Below are 19,794 nucleotides of genomic sequence, written 5' to 3'. Positions count from 1 at the left end.
ATCCCCTTCTCTGTCTAACCTTCCCCTACTCACACTCTGTCTCTCTCAAAACTAAATAATAAACATTAAAAAAATTTTTTTGAAGTAAATAATTCATGGGGAAATAGCCAGAGCCTATAGACCTCAAGATTTTTCATTGCTAATAGTCTACGCCTGTGATTAAGTCCCTAGCTGCTTAGAGCACTGGCAGCTCAATAGCCCAGTGGTCATGTCCTTTACCCCTCCCCATCAGAGATAACCCAAAGCCAATGACTGGCACCCAGCCTCAAGGTAGGATGGAGTCTATAGTGGGCATTCAGCCTCCAGAGTTCCCCTGGGTTCAGGTTGAGGCTAGACTCTAGCCGAGCCCACATCTCCGCCTGGTGTCTTCCTGTTGTAACTTGCTTCCATCTCCTCCTTATCGGTTTCTCCTGAGAGCCTCCCCCAGAGAAATTACTTAGCCCAGAATCCCTATCTCAGGCTCTGCTTCTAGAAACTCAACCAAACAAACCCCATTCATTAATTGATAACAGATCCCTTTCTCCAAAATGAACCACCAGTAGGCACTTCTGACCAGCAACACATGCATATGTTTCCACACTGTGCTGACCCAATACCAACTGAAAGCAAAAATACTGTTGGGTAGACTTTGTACAAGTTCATATGTGGTTTCCAATGAGGGCTATAAAATATTGTCAGTAACTCATGTATTGCTATCCCACTATCCATAGACCTAAAGTCCCGAGGGCCCCAGCCTGGGAACTAGTGCCCCCTAAATCATGATCCCGGACACATTAGCTGGATTCCCCCAACAACTGGATGAGAGCAGAACACACTGACTCGACTGGAGGAGGGGGCCAAAGGCTAAGGCGGATGTCAGCTGGCTTTGCCTGCCACAGCAGAGACTGTGAGGTGTCCACCTATATCCGTTCCCGGTCCTGGCATACAAGAGCGTATGGCGGAGAAGGTTGCACCTGGGGTAATATGGCAAAATCCTCACCCTGGAATAGGAGTGCAAGGGCCACGTGCCATGTCCAGGCCAGCAGCTTCAGTTAGTGGGTGTGACCCTTCCACACCTGTACCAGACCCAGTCCCACCCACCTCAGGTGCCCTCAGCATTAAACTCTATGTGCTGAAGACTGCTTATGGCCACCCTCTGTAACCTGAGGGCTTTTTCTGGCACGAGAAACATGCTTGGCCAGTGCACGGGGCAAATTGGAAGGGCCCAGAAATGAATGCTCCCGATACCAGCACCCTCAACTAAATCCAGAGGGATGGGGAGTTAGTGGACAAATGGTTTCCTATGCTCTCAAGTGAGGTAACGCCGAGACACATCTCTGTCCTGTGTCCTAAAGATCCCCTCTAGGACTGAGCTCCAGGCGCCACTGCAGTAACTCCCTTGATTCTACTCGCTTTACTGGCTGTCTGCTCCTTCCTGTCACACCTGCCCACTCCCACTACCAAGGCCTCCTAAGCAACTGACTTGCATCTGAACTCCTGCCTTGGAATCTGTGGAATCCAACCTAAGACAACTCTCCTACCAGCCCAAACCCACAGAGACCCCGTTTCAACCTGGCATATGTTAAAAATGTTCTATGCACAGCCAAGCAGCAAAGGAAAGAAGTTGAGTCTCTGAGTGATGAGAGGAGGAGAACCATCCACCAACCCAGAACTGCTAGGTGAGAAATAACCTGCTCTTTTCTATAAGCCCCAGAATTTGTAGGGAATCTTTGTTACAGCAGCTGTGCCTTGTCTTAGCTAGACAGCAACCTGGCCAACATCCAATTCCCTTTCTGGTCATAGCGCCTGTTCTGCCACTGGGGAACCACTTTCCTATTCCTAGACCAACGGTATAGCTGACCTGCTCAGGGTGGACCCAAAAGCCAAATCGGACCAATCAGAGACAAGAAGCCCCGGCCCAAGATCTTTGGTCGAAAGACAAACCCTTCTGCTGGGCTGCTGCACGATGGGACAGAAATGCAGAGCAGAGGGTGGCCAGAGGACCCCCACCTGAACCTGCCTGAGAAAAATACCACCTGTGGGAAAACCAGATAAAGGAGAAAAAGATGAGCGAAGATAACATGATTTAAGCGCCTGGATCCAGCCACCCCTGAAGCTGGAACCACCCTAGACTTATCAGCCAATATATTCTCTTTTCTGTTCAAGTCATTTTAAACTGAGTTTCTGTCACTTGCAACCCAAAGAGTTCTGCTTAGTAAAAATCTGCCCCAGGCGCCTGCCTGGCTTAATCAGTAGAGCATGCAGATCTTGATCTTGGGGTCATGAGTTTAAGCCCCACGTTGGGTGTAGAGCTTATTTTAAAATAAAAAAATTTTTTACAAGTTTAAAAATAAATAAATAAAAATCTATCCCTAAAAGAGAACGTCATGTCAGCTAGTTCACAATTCTCTGGGCCAGCTGTCCCAGCTAATTGTTTAGATATTCCCGTATAGGAATACTCATTTTTGTTGTCAAAACCACCCAGGTAACTGAGGAAAGCAAATCAAAAGCTTTCTGGACTCTTTTCTCTGGGTCAAGCATTAGGAGACACAATGTGATGTCCGCAATCAGCCCCAGAGCCAAGGCTGGGCCCTCGGTGCTGGCTGTCCCCGGAGGCTGCACAATGCAGCCACCACAACATTCCACTGTGCTGCTATGCATCCCAAGTGGAACCCCAGCCATGCTGATGCCTGGTGACAAAGCTGACGCTTGAACATGGCCACTTAGACACATGGTGCTGTGGCCTTAGCCCAAGCACCTTGACCTTCAGATGAGACAGAGCAGAACCACGTCAGCCCTTCAGAGAAGCCAGAGGGTGAAGATCCCCCAAAGCCTGCCTAGTCTCGTAGCTGCCTCTTGCGTAGTTCAAGTTGAACCTNGACAGAGCAGAACCACGTCAGCCCTTCAGAGAAGCCAGAGGGTAAAGATCCCCCAAAGCCTGCCTAGTCTCATAGCTGCCTCTTACGTAGTTCAAGTTGAACCCGGGGCCTCTTTTTTTCCTTTTTTAAGGGTGGGGAAAAGGAAAAGGGGATTTTGACCAGATTTGGGATTCCTGTCTCTTTCCTCTGGCCACCAACCAATGGCCCCTGCAGCCACCCCTCCTCTGCTCTTGGGCACCAGGATACTGACCCCCCAGCAGTGCTCTGAGGAGTGTTCCAGAGAATGCTGTGTAGTCATGGACGCTCAGCTGGGTGCCCCACATCATAGGTGCTCAACCAAAGGGTTTATTTCCTCCCTTCAGAAAGAAAAGAGCTGACTTGCAAGAGAAGTGTTAACTCAAGTTGTAGGACATGGCCTTAAATTGTCCAGATTTTGGCATGATGCCTGGCCCACAGTGTGGGAAAGAAGAATGAGGGAAGGAAGAGGAGGGAGAAAAGGTGGAAGGAGGCCGAGGAAAGGGAACGAAGAGGGGAGGATGAGCAAACGGTGGAAGGAAGGAGGAAATAGGAAAATGGCCCCATCACCCTAATGTTTCCCCAGACCAAGTAGCAGCCTGCTCCTAACACAAGATTTTCCAAAGGTGGACATGCAGCTGGGGCACTCAGGCCCAGGGCACCACGGGAAGGCAGCCAAAAGACAACAAGGTAGAGTTAGATCAGCACTTCACTCGCTTCAGGCAGCTCCCGCGACTGAGGAGAATCTCTCTCTCGGCCACCATGGTTCCCTGAGGGTTCGGGCCCTTCCTGCTACCCTCTAGTCACAGAAGGACCCTGGAAACCACCTCACCCCCACCCCCATGGACTATTGCCTCTCTTCTGCCCTATCTAGGTCTCAGGTCTGCTGTATTGTTAACCTCCTGGGCCTCTGGAGCCAGGCCTCCCAGGTGAGGAGGTGCAGGTGACCAAAGGTCGCAGCACTGAATAGTCACATGCCTTGGAAGAGACTGCTCTGCCTCCTACAAGAGCAGGATGTGCACCAAGCCAGCGAGCATTCCTCACGGTCCAGCATTTTCCAATTCTCCACCCCCCCCACCCCCGTGCCAGACTCAAGGGAGGGACAAGTGACTGCAGCCAGCAAGTCCCAGTCCCAGAAAGCCAGAGGCACCTCCGCAGCAACACCATGGCCACAAAGAGTGACCAAAGCATCCGTGAGCACCCTGCCCTGTCCACCCCAGGAGTCTCTGCCCATCAGCCTAGGGGCCCCTGTTCATCCGCTTTCCTACCCAGCGCTCAAGATACACTTCTTCAAACCCACCAACAAGTACAAAATAACCTGGAGTCAAATGTCCCCCAATAAGCCCCAAACAGGGAGCTAGAACTCCACGCTCTCCTGCTTTGTTCTTATAAGGAAAGTTTCACAAGAACATTTCATTTATTAAAATAATTCTTGTAAACTCTTCCAGAATAAAAAAATTCATTGTCCTTGCTTGAATGGCATTTCAGGTGGAAGGACTTTTATTTCAAGGCACCATAAAATGAGTCTCTTTAAGAATACCTCTGCTTCCACATGTGAAAATTGTTTAGAAAAAAAGAAAGAAAAAAGAAAAATACCGCATGGCGATCATGGCCATCCACAAGCTTTTGTTAATGTGACTGCTCAACAGGACGTGGGTTATAGAGGGCCAGACACCACTATTATCATTGACAACCCTCGGAAGATCCCCTACCGTGGCCCCGGGAGGGCAGAGAGATGAACTGATGAACCCAGTGGGGTGGGGGACCTCCAAAACCAAACATCCCTGTAAACGTGGCAGCTTGGGGGCGTCTCTCCCCACTCTTCCTCCTCCACCTCCTCATTTCTCCTCTTCCTCGCTCAGGTTGACATTCCCCTGGAGTGTGGACGTCAGCTTGGCTTGCAAAAGAGCCGCTAGTTTTTTGGATGTCTTTTTGAGAAAGGCGCTGCCTGGGTGGGCACTGTTCACGTGCAGGTACAGGTCCTCCTGGGTGGGGCCCGTGTAGCCACACTCCTCACAGACGTACAGCTTGTCCCGGCGTTGCTTGTAGGCATACTGCTGCTGCACCCCGTGGATTTTCTTCAGGTGGGACTCCAAGGAGCAGCGCTGAGTGAAGGCTTTGTTGCAGATGTCACATTTGTAGGGGCGAATGCCTGCAAGGTCAATGGGCAGACACATCACCAGTTGGTCATGGCCAAGCCACATAGCCTCCCAACCACGAAGCCATTTAAAATCGTGATGCACGACCCACTAGCAAAAAACCAAAAGACCTGAATCAAACACGGACCTTTATCCAAAGAAGGCATGCGAAGTGCCAACAGATAACATGGCAAGGTGCTCAACACCATTGATTGGCAGGAAAATGTGAACCACGGCCCCTGAAATGGTCACCTCACACCTGTTAGAATGATTATCATCAAAGACAAAAGATAACAAGTGTCCTTGAGGATGTGGAAAAGAGTGAACATCTGTGCACTGTTGGTGGGAATGTACACTGGTACAGCCCCTATGGAAGCCAGTATGGAAGTTTCTCAAAAATTAAAAATAGCACTACCAAATGATCCAGCAATCCCACTTCTAGGATATATTATCCAGAGGAAATGAAAACAGGGTCTCAAAGAGACATCTGCACACCCGTGGTCACTGCAGCATTATTCACAATGGCCGAGATATGCAAACAACCTAGATGTCCACTAACAAACAAATGGATAAAAAAAGATGCGGTATATTTATACAATGGAATATTACACAGCCACGAGAAAGAAGGAAACCCTGCTATTTGCAATAGGGTGGATGAACCATGAGGGCATTATGTGAAATAAACCAGATAGCGTAAGACACAAATACTGCATGGTATCACTTTTATATGGAAACGTCAAACCCGTAGGAACAGAGTAGAGAAATGGTTGCCAGGAGCTGAGGGGTAGGAGAAATTGGGAGAAGGGAATCAGCATGACCAGGGAGGGATTCAACATGAGGAAAGTGATTACGGCAGGACACAAAGCATGTCCACCAAGGTTCACAGCATCCACATGAGCAAACATAAAAAGGGATGCAAAGTTGGCAAAGAAGCACCACCTGGCTTTGGGAGGAAGAGCTTCAGTCTTCCCACTTGCATGCTTTAATGTTTTGATTTTATAGTGGGCAAAGTAAACCTTATTTTTATTTTAGTTGCGGTTTTCCTGGAAGCAGACCCTGTGACAAAGATTCCAGTAGCACCTGTCGGTGAGCGAAGAAACGAGGTAAAGACAGGAAGGTGCCCTACAAGGTGGGGATAGCAAGGCAGTCACTGCTGTAGGCAGCCAGAGGCCATTTCCACTGGGCAAGCTCAAGGGACAACGTAGAACCCTCACCTCTGAGTCACCCCCCTCTCCCCCCTAACCCCCCTCCCGCCCTCCTCCAGCAGCATGGTCAAGGGCTGCCTCTGGGTGGCACTGATTGTCCCTCCCTGTCATGTGCCAGCAGGAACACCCTCAGGCAGAGTTGCAGGTATGGGCAGTTGCTACGTGGATGGGTGTGCCCAGAAGAGGCAGGAGCCAGGGCCGTGGGCTGGACATGGGTGGCATCTGCTACAGGTATGAAAGCATTTCCAAGCTGGATCTCATGCTGCCCTTAGAATCAGGCAAATATTAGTGGGGCTTGCCTTCTAGATGGAGAGCTCACAGGTGCCATTTGCACCAGGGAGCTCAGCCTCATCAAAGCATGGGCCTTCCTATTTCCACCAAGAGCACGCATCCTGAATGTGAGGTTGGAATGTCACATAAACAGCGGGAAGTGAGGGCCTCACTTAAGCTCTAAAGGAGGAGGGCCTGGCTGTAAAGGAAGCACAGCGTAACATAAGCATGGAGGCCTGGGAGAGGGTGAACATCGTGCTAAGAGTACGTGGAACAAATTAGGGGGCGGCCACTATAGTCAGACCATCTTAGAGCCCAGAGCTTAGCAGAACCATGTCCTATAGCAATCCCCAAAACCTCAGATGCAAAATTTAACGAGATGCCAAAAACTGATCAGTCAAGATAAACTAATATTTCGGGGCGCCTGGGTGGCTCAGTCTGTTGAGCGTCCGATTCTTGATTTCAGCTCAGGTCATGATCTCACTGTTTGTGAGACTAAGCCTTGTGTGGGGCTCAAGCTGAGCATGAAGCCTGGTTGGGATTCCCCCCCCAACACCTTGATATGAACAAGTTATCAAAATCTTAAACAAGAACAAGACCCAACAACGCTGTACGGGAGCTTGAGGTGAAAGGAAGATGCCAACCCTAAGTAGTGTTTTCGTGTATTTTTTAAATGGTTATTTTTTTCCCCATGATGGTCTAGCTGCTGGAAAAAAAGACTAAAAACTTGAAAAGTAGCTGTATTAAAACTCACGTTTTAAAGTGTTTAAATAAATATATTTTATACAAAAATGGAAGTTATGCTGATTTTACTATTCTGGCTTCAATGGAAGCAAACTTATCCAGAGATATTTTCAAAACCAACTTTTTTTAGCTTCCCGATAATCGTGAGGATTTTCCCATGCTGCTGCTTACCGTTCAGCTTCACTCCTTTTCAAGAGCACCGTGGTGTGCTGTTGGACAGCTATACCCAAATGCCATCTTTCCCAAGCCAGACACAGACTGCCTCGTACAACCAACCGGGTTCTAACGTGTGCTCTTCAGACCGACAGTCAAATCGCATCACCTGAGAGCTTCTTGGAAATGCAGACTCCCAGGACCTACTCCAGACTGAATCAAATGTGGAACAACAGTCCTCAAACCTAGGGGGCTTGTCACAACACGGATTCCTGGCCCCACCCCTGGTGTTTCTGGTTCTGGGATAGGGCTGGGACTGCACTTCTAACACATTCCCAGGTGACGCTGAGGCTACCCGTATTAGGATGTCTCTGGGGGGTCACAGTTCCAAGAAGCAAGAAAAAACAAAATTGCAAGGAGATTGAATACATAATCCAAAAACTCCCAACAAACAAAAGTCCAAGACCAGACGGCTTCCCAGGTGAATTCTACCAAATTCTACCAAATTAGGCATCAGGACAGCACTTAGGGTGTCTGAAAGCTGCTTTGCCCCAGGTATTTTCTCTTCAAGGTTAAATGTTCTCACTTCTTTAACGGTAGCTCGTGGCGGGGGCCAAGAGAGTCCCTTCCTGATCATGAAGTGCACAGATGATGAAGGAAGTTGAAATGGAAGCTGAAGGAAGTTAAAGGAAGTTGAAATGGACTTGAACGAACCAAATCCCTTTCACGAAGCATACCCTAGAATAGTCCTGTGAAAAAAGCGTGTGAGGTCAATGCAATGGTGAGTTGTTAGTCCAGCCTCCACAAGCAGAATGCAGGCCCTATGTTATATTCCACACATTCTAGAAAAACTGCTGGAAGTTAAGAAATTCCTTTATAATCCTCAGCATCTGGCACATAATAGGTGCTCAGCAAATAATTTTTCAATGAACGAATGAACGAACTCCTACTGTCACAGTGAAGGAGGAGTCAGAGGTCAGTTCCTTGGAGCTAGTTTTCTACAAATTTAAGGAACAGGGCTGTTTGGAGTTTCATGCTTGCACCAGAGAGGGCTTTGTGTCTCATCAGGCCTTCCGGGCCAAGAGAGCAGCTGGCTGCCCCAACCACCGGCCCATCAAGCAACCAACCTGATTTCAAACCTACAGCTCATCACAACAGAAATTCACCCAGAGACCAGTTACTCCTTTCAATAATTACTGGAAATAACCTACTACTGTGATAAAACATCCAGACTAAATGCAGGCTTCTGGGCCCCGAGGGGAAAAGATGGATTCTTCCAGTCCTGCTGTAGGAGGCCCCGCCCCAGCAGTGACCCAGAAAGGTGATCCGAAGTGGCTGCCGACCAGGGCTTTGCCTGCCCCCTGGCCCCTGGCAGAGGCGAGCGTGCCCTGCTTCCAACAGGTCAGCCAAGCACCTTCTGAGGGCAGAACACCCAGCAAGGTCTGAACGGCAAAGGCTAGAGACTACAGAGTCCTGCTTCATCCAGATTACAGAGAAAGTGGGGGTGGCCGTTACGGGGGCATTTTCCCAGGGAGGGTGGGATGGGATCCTCGCTCGGAGGACAGGTGACTCACAGACACGGAGATGGATGGAAGACAGCAGGTGCCGAAAGCCCTAGTTGGGGCAATTCTGACTTTTGCACACCTGCTCTGTCTCCCCTCTCTGGAAACACCACACTCATCCCTCACTCACTGACGCTGTCATGCAGCAGCCCCTGGGTGACCCTTTCAAGGCTTGGGAAAAAACCCCTGTCTTCTGGACCCCAATCCCCCATGAACTCGGAGGTGCAGTGGGGGTGGGTGAGAGATGAAGGTGGCCAGAGAGGACCCTCGGGGAAGGAGGACCGATGCTAAGACCCCCCTGACTTTGGGGCTTCACCCGCCTTAGTGCTCTGGAGCAAAGGCCAACCTTGTTCACGTCTGGAGTGGGCTATCAGAACCGGAAAACACCATGCCTGCTACAGACATCATCAACCTCCTACTACCCACACAGCGAGAGCCCAAGGCCACACATCTACTACTCATTATGTGAGCCCACGATAGATGGCTGAATCCCACCAAGCCTCAGTTTCTCTACCTATAAAATGGGGATAACATTCACACCCCCTTGCTAGGCTGCTCTGAGGATTAATCAAGACATCACACGCAAAGAGTCAGCACGCATTAAATACTCAGTAGGATACAGCTTCACGAGTTTACAATCCAGCTCAAGAGAACACAGTTATGCTCTACTCATAAACTGGCTAGTGAGCACATGTGTAGTATTTGTCTTTACATTGTACCTATATATATATGCAGGTGTATGTATTTTTTTCTATTTGCAAGTACTTTGGAATGTATTGTTTACAGTGGCTAAAAAAACAAGGGATAATCTTTTTAAATGTGGGCATTAGGTGCCTGGTGCAGAGAAAGGTGCAAAGAGACCTCCTTCATTGTCTACCTTTTTGAATGTTGTGCAGTAAGGCTTCTATTACCTCATCCAAAAAATACTTCATTGGTGGGGTGTCTGGGTGGCTCAGTCAGCTAAGCGTCCGACTTTGGCTCAGGTCATGATCTCACGGTTCATTGGTTCGAGCCTGCATCAGGTGCTGTGCGGACAGCTAGCTCAGAGCCTGGAGCCGGTTTCAGATTCTGTATCTTCCTCTCTCTGACCTTCCCCTGCTCACGCTGCGTCTCTCCCTCTCTCAGAAATAAAGAAAACCTTAAAAAAATTAAAAAAAAAAACTTCATTGGGTTATCCAAAAGGGTTTCTTCTCTTCAAATTTTCTTTTTTTTTTTTGAAAAAAAAAAATGTTTATTTGTTTTTGAGAGAGAGAGAGAGAGAGAGCCCGAGCAAGGGGCAGAAAGAGAAAGAGATAGAGAGAGAGAGAGAAGCAGGAACCATATTGTCAGGGCAGAGACTGACGCAGGGCTCAAACCCACAAATCATGAGATCATAACCTGAGCTGAAATCAAGAGTCAGATACTTAACCAACTGAGCCACCCAGGTGCCCCAAATTTTCTATTCCTATTACTAAAATAAAGGTTCACATCACACATCTCCAAAATAAGTTCTTTGCTACTGGTGCTTTCTGTCCTTGTTGTAGCTCTAAGTGCTCTGTTCTTAAACTTCATATAAACATGAACTTGTGGGAGTAGATATCTAGGGCAACCTCCTATGGAGGCAATGTGCCAATGACCACAAAATACTGTAATGTGTCTACCCTTTGGCCCACATTAGAGAAATTATCCACAGAAAGACTCACACAGGCAGATAAAGGCTATACAAGAATATCGGTGTTTGTCTGACATTTAATAAAGGAAGGAAGGAAGAAAAAGAAGGAAAGAGAAAGAAAGAAAGAAAAGAAAGGAAAGAGAAATGAAGAAAAGGAAGGGAAGGAAAGGAAAGAGAAAGAGAAAGGGAAGGAAGGAAGGGAGGAAGGAAACCTTGAGATGCTGTTTGTTAAAGGTGCCTCCATATTTGAAATTATGTCATAATCTCATAATTTATTTTTTTAACTTTACTTATTTTGAAAGAGACAGAGACAGCGTGAGTTGGAGAGGCAGAGGAGAGGGACAGAGAGAATCCCAAGCAGGCTCTGCACTGTCAGCACAGGGCGCGATTTGGGGCTTGACGGCACAAACCATGAGATCAAGCATGACCTGAGGGGAAATCAAGAGTAGGACACTTAACTGAGCCACCTGGGAGCCCCTTAATCTCATATTCAAAAATGCTCTGACAACTGTGCAAATATACGAAACAGTGTCCAAGATATATAGGACATGAAAAAAAACAATGTATACTAAAAACTTATGGGGTGGGAATTAAATGGTGGTTTGCTTTCAGGTGTGGAACTGGGGCTTGGAAGGGGGAGGAAGACGGACTTTTTTTTCTTTCATTTTTTGTCTCCTTACGGATCACTTTTTTTAGCTAAAATGTAAGTCAACACAAAATAAAGCAGACAGTCTGATGAGCAAAGGAGGTGATCCCCATAGGGCAGCATTCAGCTCCCTAGGGTGGAGTTCAGTTTATTCTTTTGCAGCCATCTGCCCCACTCCAAACTTCTCCCAATCTGCATTTTTCCCAACCAGTCAATCCTTCCCTGTAGGCTGCAAACAAAGACACCATTGTTTCCTCTTCTTCAATCAAGATGGGATTTGTTTGCCTTCCAGTCTCTCTCAATGTAGCCTGATTGGAAGATAAGGCCAGAGGGCGTCCCAAGGGGTGGGGCAGATACTGTAACTTCGGCCAATGCCCCCTCCCCACTTCCCTGACCTCAGAGAATCTAAGTTCCTATGATTCTGGAATCAAAGTTCCTCTCCCTGGAACTCAGAACCTTCTACAGGAACGGCAGGTGCCTTGAATGGACTCCTTTATTCAAGTCATAGAGTTATAGTCAACATGGGTTGTACGCCGGGGCACCCCCTCCAATCCAATAAAGGCTGAGCTGGGGACCCCACAGATGGCTCTGGCCTTTTCAGCCATTTATAGTGGCTCGTACTTTCTGGTCTACATTGGCTGGAGACTTTTACAGAAGTAGCCATCTTACAAACAAGAAAAATAGAATACTTCCCACAAAGTCTGTACTTGTCTGAAGAGCCTGGCACACCTGTTCACAGCAGTAAACAATGCCCAGGCCACACCTGACATGTTGCAGCCCTCAGTGAATGTGGCTCCAGGTTTCCACCATGCTCCCAGGTGGTGCCGGTGCTATTGGCTCAGGAGTCGTGAGGGGGGACACTTAGTGCCGAGCCCGGCACATGCAAATGCCCGTTATTATGTTTTAGTCTAGAATACAGGTCTCCTCCACCATTTCCTTCCATGGGTGGCCATTCTTAGGATGCAGCCAAGCTGGTTCAGCCTAAACACTTAAACAGATCTGAAAGAATCTTCTCTAAAACAGGCCCATGATGTTTTTCACGGGCTGCGAACTAGACGTGCGTTTGTTTCTTTAAAGCTCATGGCTCCCTCTCTCCATTTTGACCTAATATCCCACCCTGGCCTCAGGGGTCCTGTCCACACCACTTAAATAGAGCAGTTTCCTTTACTATGTGTGTGGTGGGTACTGCTGGTCCCCTATGCAGACCCCCTTTTCTGAGCTAGTGCTTTGTTCTGCATCTATCATGTGTGTGGGCAGTTAACAGCTCCTGGCTGTTCCCTTCTCCAAGGAATGGGCACTGGGCAGCTGCCTCTGAGCCCAGGGGAAAGGCAGCCCTCAGCCAATGTCTGACTGACATTGAAGTGTCCCCCACTGGCCTATAGTGCCATTCACGCTCCAGAATCCCCCTGGGACCGGGCTGAGGCCAGAGTCCAGCTGAGACCACCTCTCTGCTCCCCCCTCCCTTACAGGTTTCTTCTTACAGCCCTCCCCCAAGAAATCATTTTATAAGAATCACCATCTCGGGGCGCCTGGGTGGCTTAGTCGGTTGAGCGTCCAACTNATCACCATCTCAGAATCTGCTTCTGGGGAACCCAACCCAAGACAATTTGGATTGAAAAACAGCCCCTTGTTTGCTGATCTATTTCCATAATATGTTACACAGGTTTTTTGCACCAGTTTCCGTCTCCCAACCTTGAACCAGATGTCATTTGACTAACATCCCCCTCCCCATCACACATACACACCCTCTGAGTTAGTTTTTTCTTGGTGAAGTCATCCAAAAAAGACATCTTAATCTTTTCTTTCATCCACTTGGATATTGAGGTAAGACATTTACAGGCTCCGGTTTCCCTGGGCCCCTTCCGAGACGTCTCCTTGTGTTCTGAGTCTTTCTTTGGATGCCCCGTCCCTCTTAGCCTGGGACAAGAGATGTGGGGGAGGACGGATTAATCCTGGTTCTCTATGCCACTCTCTTTGCCCACCTTATCGATATCGTAGCTACAATTCTCAAAAGAAGGGTCTCGAGATCCCAGATAAGTCTTTAAATTAGTCATGACTGGGGTGCCTGGGTAGCTCAGTCGGCTGAGCATCTGACTTTGGCTCAGGTCATGATCTCGCCGTTTGTGAGTTCAAACCCCACAATGGGCTGCTGTGAGCGGGGAGCCTGCTTCGGATCCTATGTCCCTCTCTCTCTGCTCCTCTCCCAGCTGGCACTCTCTCAAAAATAAATGTTTAAAAAGAAAGTTTAAAAAAATTAGCCATGATTGGTCTAATCAGACTGTAAGCAAACATACCCTACACTCAAATGCTGTCTGCTATACCTGTGTTAACATGGTCCACATCCTTGCTTCTGGGTCTAAATACATGTACTTGTAACGGTCAACAGCAAAAATCCAACCTTCACCTCTCAAACAAGACCTAAATCTGCAGAATTCTGTTAAGATCTTTTGGAACCAGAGAGTTTGTTCACATGAACTTTAAAAATGTTTGAGGGGCTCCTACGTGGTCCAGTCAGTTAAGCGCCGGACTTCAGCTCAGGTCATGATCTTGCAGTTCATGGGTTGGAGCCCCGCGTCGGGCTCTGTGCTGACAGCTCAGAGCCTGGAGCCTGCTTCAGATTCTGTGTCTCCCTCTCTCTCTGCCCCTCCCCCACTCAGGCTCTGTCTCTCTCCCTGTCTCTCAAAAATAAACAAACATTAAAAAAATTTTTTTAATGTTTAAGAATCCCACATTTTTGCTCTTTTCACTGATTCACTGATTGACCCTTTTGTGAAGAGCTCGAGAGATGGCAAGGTGGCCCCTCATACCAGGACCCTAAGTGTGCTCCTCGGGGTCCTGGCATGGGGGTCCCCACAGCCAGGGCTTCTTTTTCAGCTTGCTACCACCTAATTTGTCAGTAAGCCCTTTCCTCCTCATTCTGGTCCATTGTTACCTGGAGGCACATCTTCAGCAGCAAATAAACCAGGGCAGAAAAACAGGTTCCAGACATTTCCATAATTCTATCTGTTGATCACTTTAAGAGTCAAAGTTAGGATTTAAAATCTTTTAATTCATTACCTGTAGATTCGATCTTATAGTCAGGACTGTCCAATAGAAATTAAAATGCAAGCCATTTTGTAGTCTTAAAATGTCCAGTAACCTCATTAAAAGAGGTAAAAAGAAAACAGGTGAAATTAATTTTAACAATCTGTTTCGATGAACCCAACAAAATGTTCCCATTCCAACGGGGAATTGACATTAAAAACCGAGATGTTTTTTACATTCTTTTGCATCAAGTCTTCAAAATCTCGTGTCGATCTTCCACTTACCAACACATCTCAATCGGACCAGCCACATTTGGGGGGGTCTCAGCTGCTACATGTGGCCTGGGGCTGCTGTGCTTTTCGCCTTCTAGGTGCCTCCCCTCCAAAGGATAAACTGTGAAGCTCTCTGGGAATGCGCTGGGGGGAAGGCATTATTATCTACCAACTTCAGCAATTTTCAGCCCCTCCCTGAGTCACTAGGAGTTTCACTTTTGAGAAGCAAAAGATGGAGCTCAGGAGTCTGAGATGCAAGCCATCTTCTTTCTTGCTCACTGTGCACATCTTGGCACCCCTGAACACAAGCACCCCTGAACACTCCTCTGTGACCTGCTAAACCCCAGGCTGTGGGGTGCAGTTTCTGTCAGACCCGGGTGTCCCTTTATCTCACCTTCTTGCAGAGCAAGCAGGCTTCCAGAAACTGAAATGGGGCAAGGCTGGTGAGGGCCCCGGCCTTGGGGAGAAAACTGGGGACGGCAGTGGGAGGCAAAGGCGACAGGAAGGGGGCCTTACAGGAAATAGAGGACCATGAACTTGGGCACCAGCCGGTCTGGTTCCCAATTCCAGCACCCATGGTTATTTGACTTCCCTGAGCCCAGTCTCCCTATCTGTGAAGTGGGGCTAACTGACTCCTTGGGGTTGTTTGAAATAGCAGATAAATGCTGAGGGCCTGGCTTGAAGGAAAGGGACTACTTGTAGCTTGCTGTCACCTGAGGAAGCTGTGCCACCCTCTGTGGGGACTCCCAATCTCTGCCGAGCCACCCTCCTTACTTGAGAGCCCTTTTTCTCCCTTAGAAGACACCATCAACACCCCAAGCCCCCAGCCTACCCCCGGGTCACCTCAGTTCCAGTAAGGTCAGTGGCTTCCTGCATCTCTCTGCTGGAAGAGATTCCCCAGGAAACACCAGAGACCCTCAAGCGGCTGGGGGGAGGAGCTGCCTGGGACATGAGGGGCCCAGGATGGACCCCCACATCAAGGGGAGATGGGAGGGACAGGATAAATACCCCAGCTTTCTCACCCCTGGAACGATTCTGTGGTATATTCTATGTGGTTCTTCAGAGGGTTCCAAGTGGGGTTGAGCCCCAGTTGCCCACAGTAACAACCTGCTGAATATCTCGCTCTTATTGGCGGTCTTCCCCTCCCCTCCTCCCCTCTGTAACCCCTCACTGTGCTCCCTGAGATCACCTCCCAAATAAACTGCTTACACCCAAATCCCTGAGTCAGGCTCTGCAACCCAAACTAAGACACTCAGCATCTGCAAGCCCCTTCCTCCCTGTCCAGCTGTGGAAATCTGGCTCATCCTTCAAGGTAAGCCAAAAGAACACCTCCTCTGAGAAGCCTCCCTGATGCCCTGTCAGAAACAATGCACGTGCAAGGCCCCCCCACTGGCCTACATATGCTACTTTTTCTTCTGTTTGACACCTCTGTTTTTCTCATGGGACAGTGAGATGTCTGATTTCTCCCCTGGCTGGCTGAGCTCTCCATGAGCACAGAGGAGAGTCCTAGGGCCTCTCCCACAGCAGGGTCTCAGGAAACCTCTGACCACTATTCGAACTTTTTTACTACTAATAATAGTTAATACATTTTAATTTTTTTAAATGTTTATTCTTGAGAGAGAGAGAGAGAGAGACAGAGTATGAGCGGGGGAGGGGCAGAGAGGAGTAAGACAGAATCTGAATCAGGCTCCGAGGTGTCAGCACAGAGCCTGACACGGGGCTCGATCTCATGAACTATGAGATCATGACCTGAGCCGAAGTCAGGTGCTAAACCGACTGAGCCACCCAAGCACCCCGACATTTACCAAGTGCTTACAATTATTGTCCTGAGACCTCACAACCATTATTTTAGGTAATAGGTACTAAAACTATGCCCATTAAAATGGACATGGAGATGGACAAACTAAGGCAAAAAAAAAAAAAAGATAAGTAATTTAGATAACGGTTGCATAGTCAGCTAATTCAGATCTGTAGTTTTTAACCAGTACGTGACTGGATGAACTCACAAACTCTTCTTGGAGAAGTAGTCAGTTAGTCCCTGATACTTCCATCAATGGAAAGTCAACTTGGTCACAGATGAGGCAACCCCACCAGCTCCCTGCTTACTCCAGCTACAGATACCCTGAGACCCTTCATTTCGTCTTAAAGGCCAGGGTCAGGGAGTGACCACGGCACCCACCAAGCAAGGAGTTTCAGAAGAACAGGACCGTGTCCTCAAGGACATCCTCAGACAGAGATGGAAAGCCGAGAAACTCTCCAGAGCAACCAGAGACAGATAACTGAGTGAGTGGTCCCCAGTTTCCCCCAGCCCCTCAGCTCGTCTGTCTATGAGGCCAGATTGGTAGCCACTTGCTGAGTCCACCAATAGCCTGGGATCCTCCTCCACCTGCAGGGCTCCCCACATCCTACAGAATGTTCCGCCACCCTAGAGGACCCTCTGCCCACCCCAACCTAAGGAGCCAGCCTGGCCACACAGAGATCAAACTTGAACTAATTCACTGGTGCTAAAAAAAGAAACCTTATACCAGACCCAGAAGAGAACACACCATAGGATTCCATTTCTATCATGCCCAAAACCAAGCAGAGTAATCAATGCTGCTATAAGTCACACCAGTGGTGTCTCGTGGAGGGAAGGTGATAGTGACAGAGGGAGGGGCAGGGACTTCTGGGCACAGGAATTACAGTAGCCGTCCTTATCCGGGGGTTCGCTTTCAGTGATTCCGGTTACCCGTGGCCCACTGTGGTCCAGAAGCAGATGATCCTCCTTCTGACTTAACATCAGAAGGTCAGTAGTAACCTAACACTACATCACAATGCCTAGGTCATCCGCCTCACTGCATCTCATCGTGTAGGCATCTTACCATCTCACATCATCACAAGAAGGGGCAGTACAGTGCAATAAGAAACTTTGAGAAAGCGAGACAACAGTCACTTAACTTTTATTACTGTATATTGCTCTAATTGTTCTATTACTAATTATTGTTGTTAATCTCAAATTGTGCCTAGTATATAAATTAAATGTTATCATAGGTATAAATATATAGGAAAAAGCACAGAATATATAGGGTTTGGTACCACCTCCACTGAGGTCTTGAAATGTATCCCCATGGAGAAGGGGGTAGTGCTGTATTTGGTGTTTCTTGGTCTGGGTGCTAGTTACACGGGTGTGTTCACTTTGTAGAACTTCCTAAACTCATCCAACTATACACTTATGATTTATTTGTGTGCTCTCCTGGATGAAAAATCCACTTTAGTAAAGGTTTTTTAAAAGGAAAAAGGAAACTTCTGAGTATCCCAGCCTACTCTCTAAGGTGGGGGACACTCTTCCCAGGCCAGGGAAACAGCTCACGGCCAGCAGTCTAAGAACAAAACAGTATGATAAGAGCTATAAAAGAAATCTGAATACACAGGATCAGAGAAGGGCCCCGTGTGAGGATTGAAGAGCTGGGAACTCTGTCTACAGGGAGGAGTAGACATTTTCCCATGGCACACGATGCCAGAGGAAATCCCAAACTCTGAAAGGGCTTGAGGATCAGGAGACTATATACAGTAAATTCTATGGGGCTGTAGGGAGAATGGATCATGACCAGGTTGGGGTTGAATGGTTAGGATGGGATGGGTTGAAATGAGGTGAATTGAAATAGGATGGGATGGGGAGGGAACGGGATGGGAGGGGAGGGGGATGGGATGGAATGGGGAGGGAGTGAGGATGGGGATGAGATTGGGAAGGGGAGGGGAAAGGGTATANAAGGGATGGAATGGGGATGGGATGGGGTGGGGACGGGGAGGGGTGGGATGGGAAGGGGATGGGATGGGATGGGATGGGGAGAGAGGGGGGAGTGGGGATGGGGAGGGGAGGGGAGAAGATGGGGAGGGGATAAGGAGGGGATGAGATGGGGATGGCATGCGGTGGGGTGGGATGAGGTGGGACAGGACAGGATGGGATGTGACAGGGATGTGAAGATGGGACCTAGATTGTAAAGAGCTTTACATGAAGCTCATGAAGATGAGGAGCTGGGATTTCATCCTGTCCAGAGTAGAATTTTTAGCAGAAAAGTGGCATCCTTAGCATTCTCCTCAAGGGATCCTTCTGGTCAATGTGGAACTATGGGCCTCAAGGAGAAGCCTAGAGGCCAGATGTTTCTAAATTAAAACTAACAAGACTTTACCCAGTCAGAAGGGCCGGGAGAAAGGTCAGTGGGCACCCCCAGGACTCCCTATGAATTGAGCTGCTGAGGACCCAGATCCACACTTCGTAAATCAAGAAACTACGGAAGGTCCAAGGGGAGGAAAACGCTTGCCAGGCTCAGAGGGCAGAGCTTTTCCTTTTTATTCTGAGCTCAGGACCTCATTCCGAGACAGGCTCACACCCCAACAGAGGAGCAAAACACACCACCAGTGGGACCACAAGAACCCATTCCAGCAGTCAGCCAGACGAGGGCTGAACCACACTCCCCGCATTGTGTCAGACGTCACTGCCCAGAACACTTCCAGCCAGGGAAGTCTAGACAGTCCTAGAACTGGGACCATCAGCACATCTTACAGAGGTGAAAACAGCCTCAGAAAAGAGTCTTGCCCGGCCCAACGCGACTCAGCTGGCTGGCGGCACAACCAGGAGGTGAACCCAGATGCGCTGGCCCCAAATGCCCCACCCTGCAGTCTTTCCAGAAATAGGACACCGCTCCATGCTCCCGGTTTAGTTCTTTGGCAAAGGAACAGGAACTTCATCTACCAGAACAACAGAAGCAGCCGCGAAGCACACGCCCCTTCCTCACCTGTATGGGTGCGGACGTGCCTCTTCAGGTCAAAGGTGTCGTTGAAGCCCTTGCCACAGAAGGTGCACAGGTGCCTCTTCACCTGGTTGTGGCACTTGAGGTGCCGGTTGAGCATGCGCTGCAGGCGGAAGCCCTTGCCACACAGCTCACAGCTGTGAGCCGCCGGGTCGCTGCACGTGCCTGTGGTGAACTGGGACAGAGAGAGAGAGGGGCTGAGGGCCCCGGCACAGGTGGGCAACCCCAGTGGGCTCAGCCCAGAGCCCACCTCCCTGTGTCTCCAGGCAGGGCTAGGCTGCGGCTCCTGACCCCCTAAGAACTTCCGAGGGGGTTTCGGAAGGTGAAAGACATCACGGGCAGCCCCTCCCAGCATTCATTCTCCCCTTCTCCCTTAGAACAGACTTTTTTTTTTTTTTTTAATTTATTTTGAGAGACAAAGCATGAGCGGGGTAGGGGTAGAGAGAGAATCTCCAGCAGGCTCCCC

The 19,794-nt window shown here is 48.8% G+C and overlaps 1 protein-coding gene across 7 annotated transcripts in view; it reads right to left on the bottom strand.

Moving 5' to 3' along the window:
* Positions 1 to 4,350: 4,350 nt before the first annotated feature.
* Positions 4,351 to 19,794, bottom strand: part of OVOL2 (ovo like zinc finger 2) — a 33,169-nt gene continuing 17,725 nt past the window's right edge. For 6 of the 7 annotated variants that reach the window (XM_077750163.1, XM_077750164.1, XM_077750169.1 and 3 more), the window contains 2 exons: positions 19,314 to 19,503; positions 4,351 to 5,025 (listed from right to left, as the gene is read on the bottom strand). In XM_077750163.1, the coding sequence (XP_077606289.1) occupies positions 4,712 to 5,025; positions 19,314 to 19,503 (504 nt within the window). In that variant the 3' untranslated portion in view covers positions 4,351 to 4,711. The remainder of the gene's footprint in view (positions 5,026 to 19,313; positions 19,504 to 19,794) is intronic. The other variant, XM_077750168.1, reaches the window with a different exon arrangement.

The sequence above is a fragment of the Crocuta crocuta genome, unplaced genomic scaffold (assembly GCF_008692635.1).
Source record: "Crocuta crocuta isolate KB4526 unplaced genomic scaffold, BGI_CrCroc_1.0 scaffold209, whole genome shotgun sequence".
Lineage (NCBI taxonomy): Eukaryota > Metazoa > Chordata > Mammalia > Carnivora > Hyaenidae > Crocuta > Crocuta crocuta.
The sequence above is the reverse complement of the archived record's forward strand: the minus strand, read 5'-3'. Positions and strand labels throughout refer to the sequence as shown.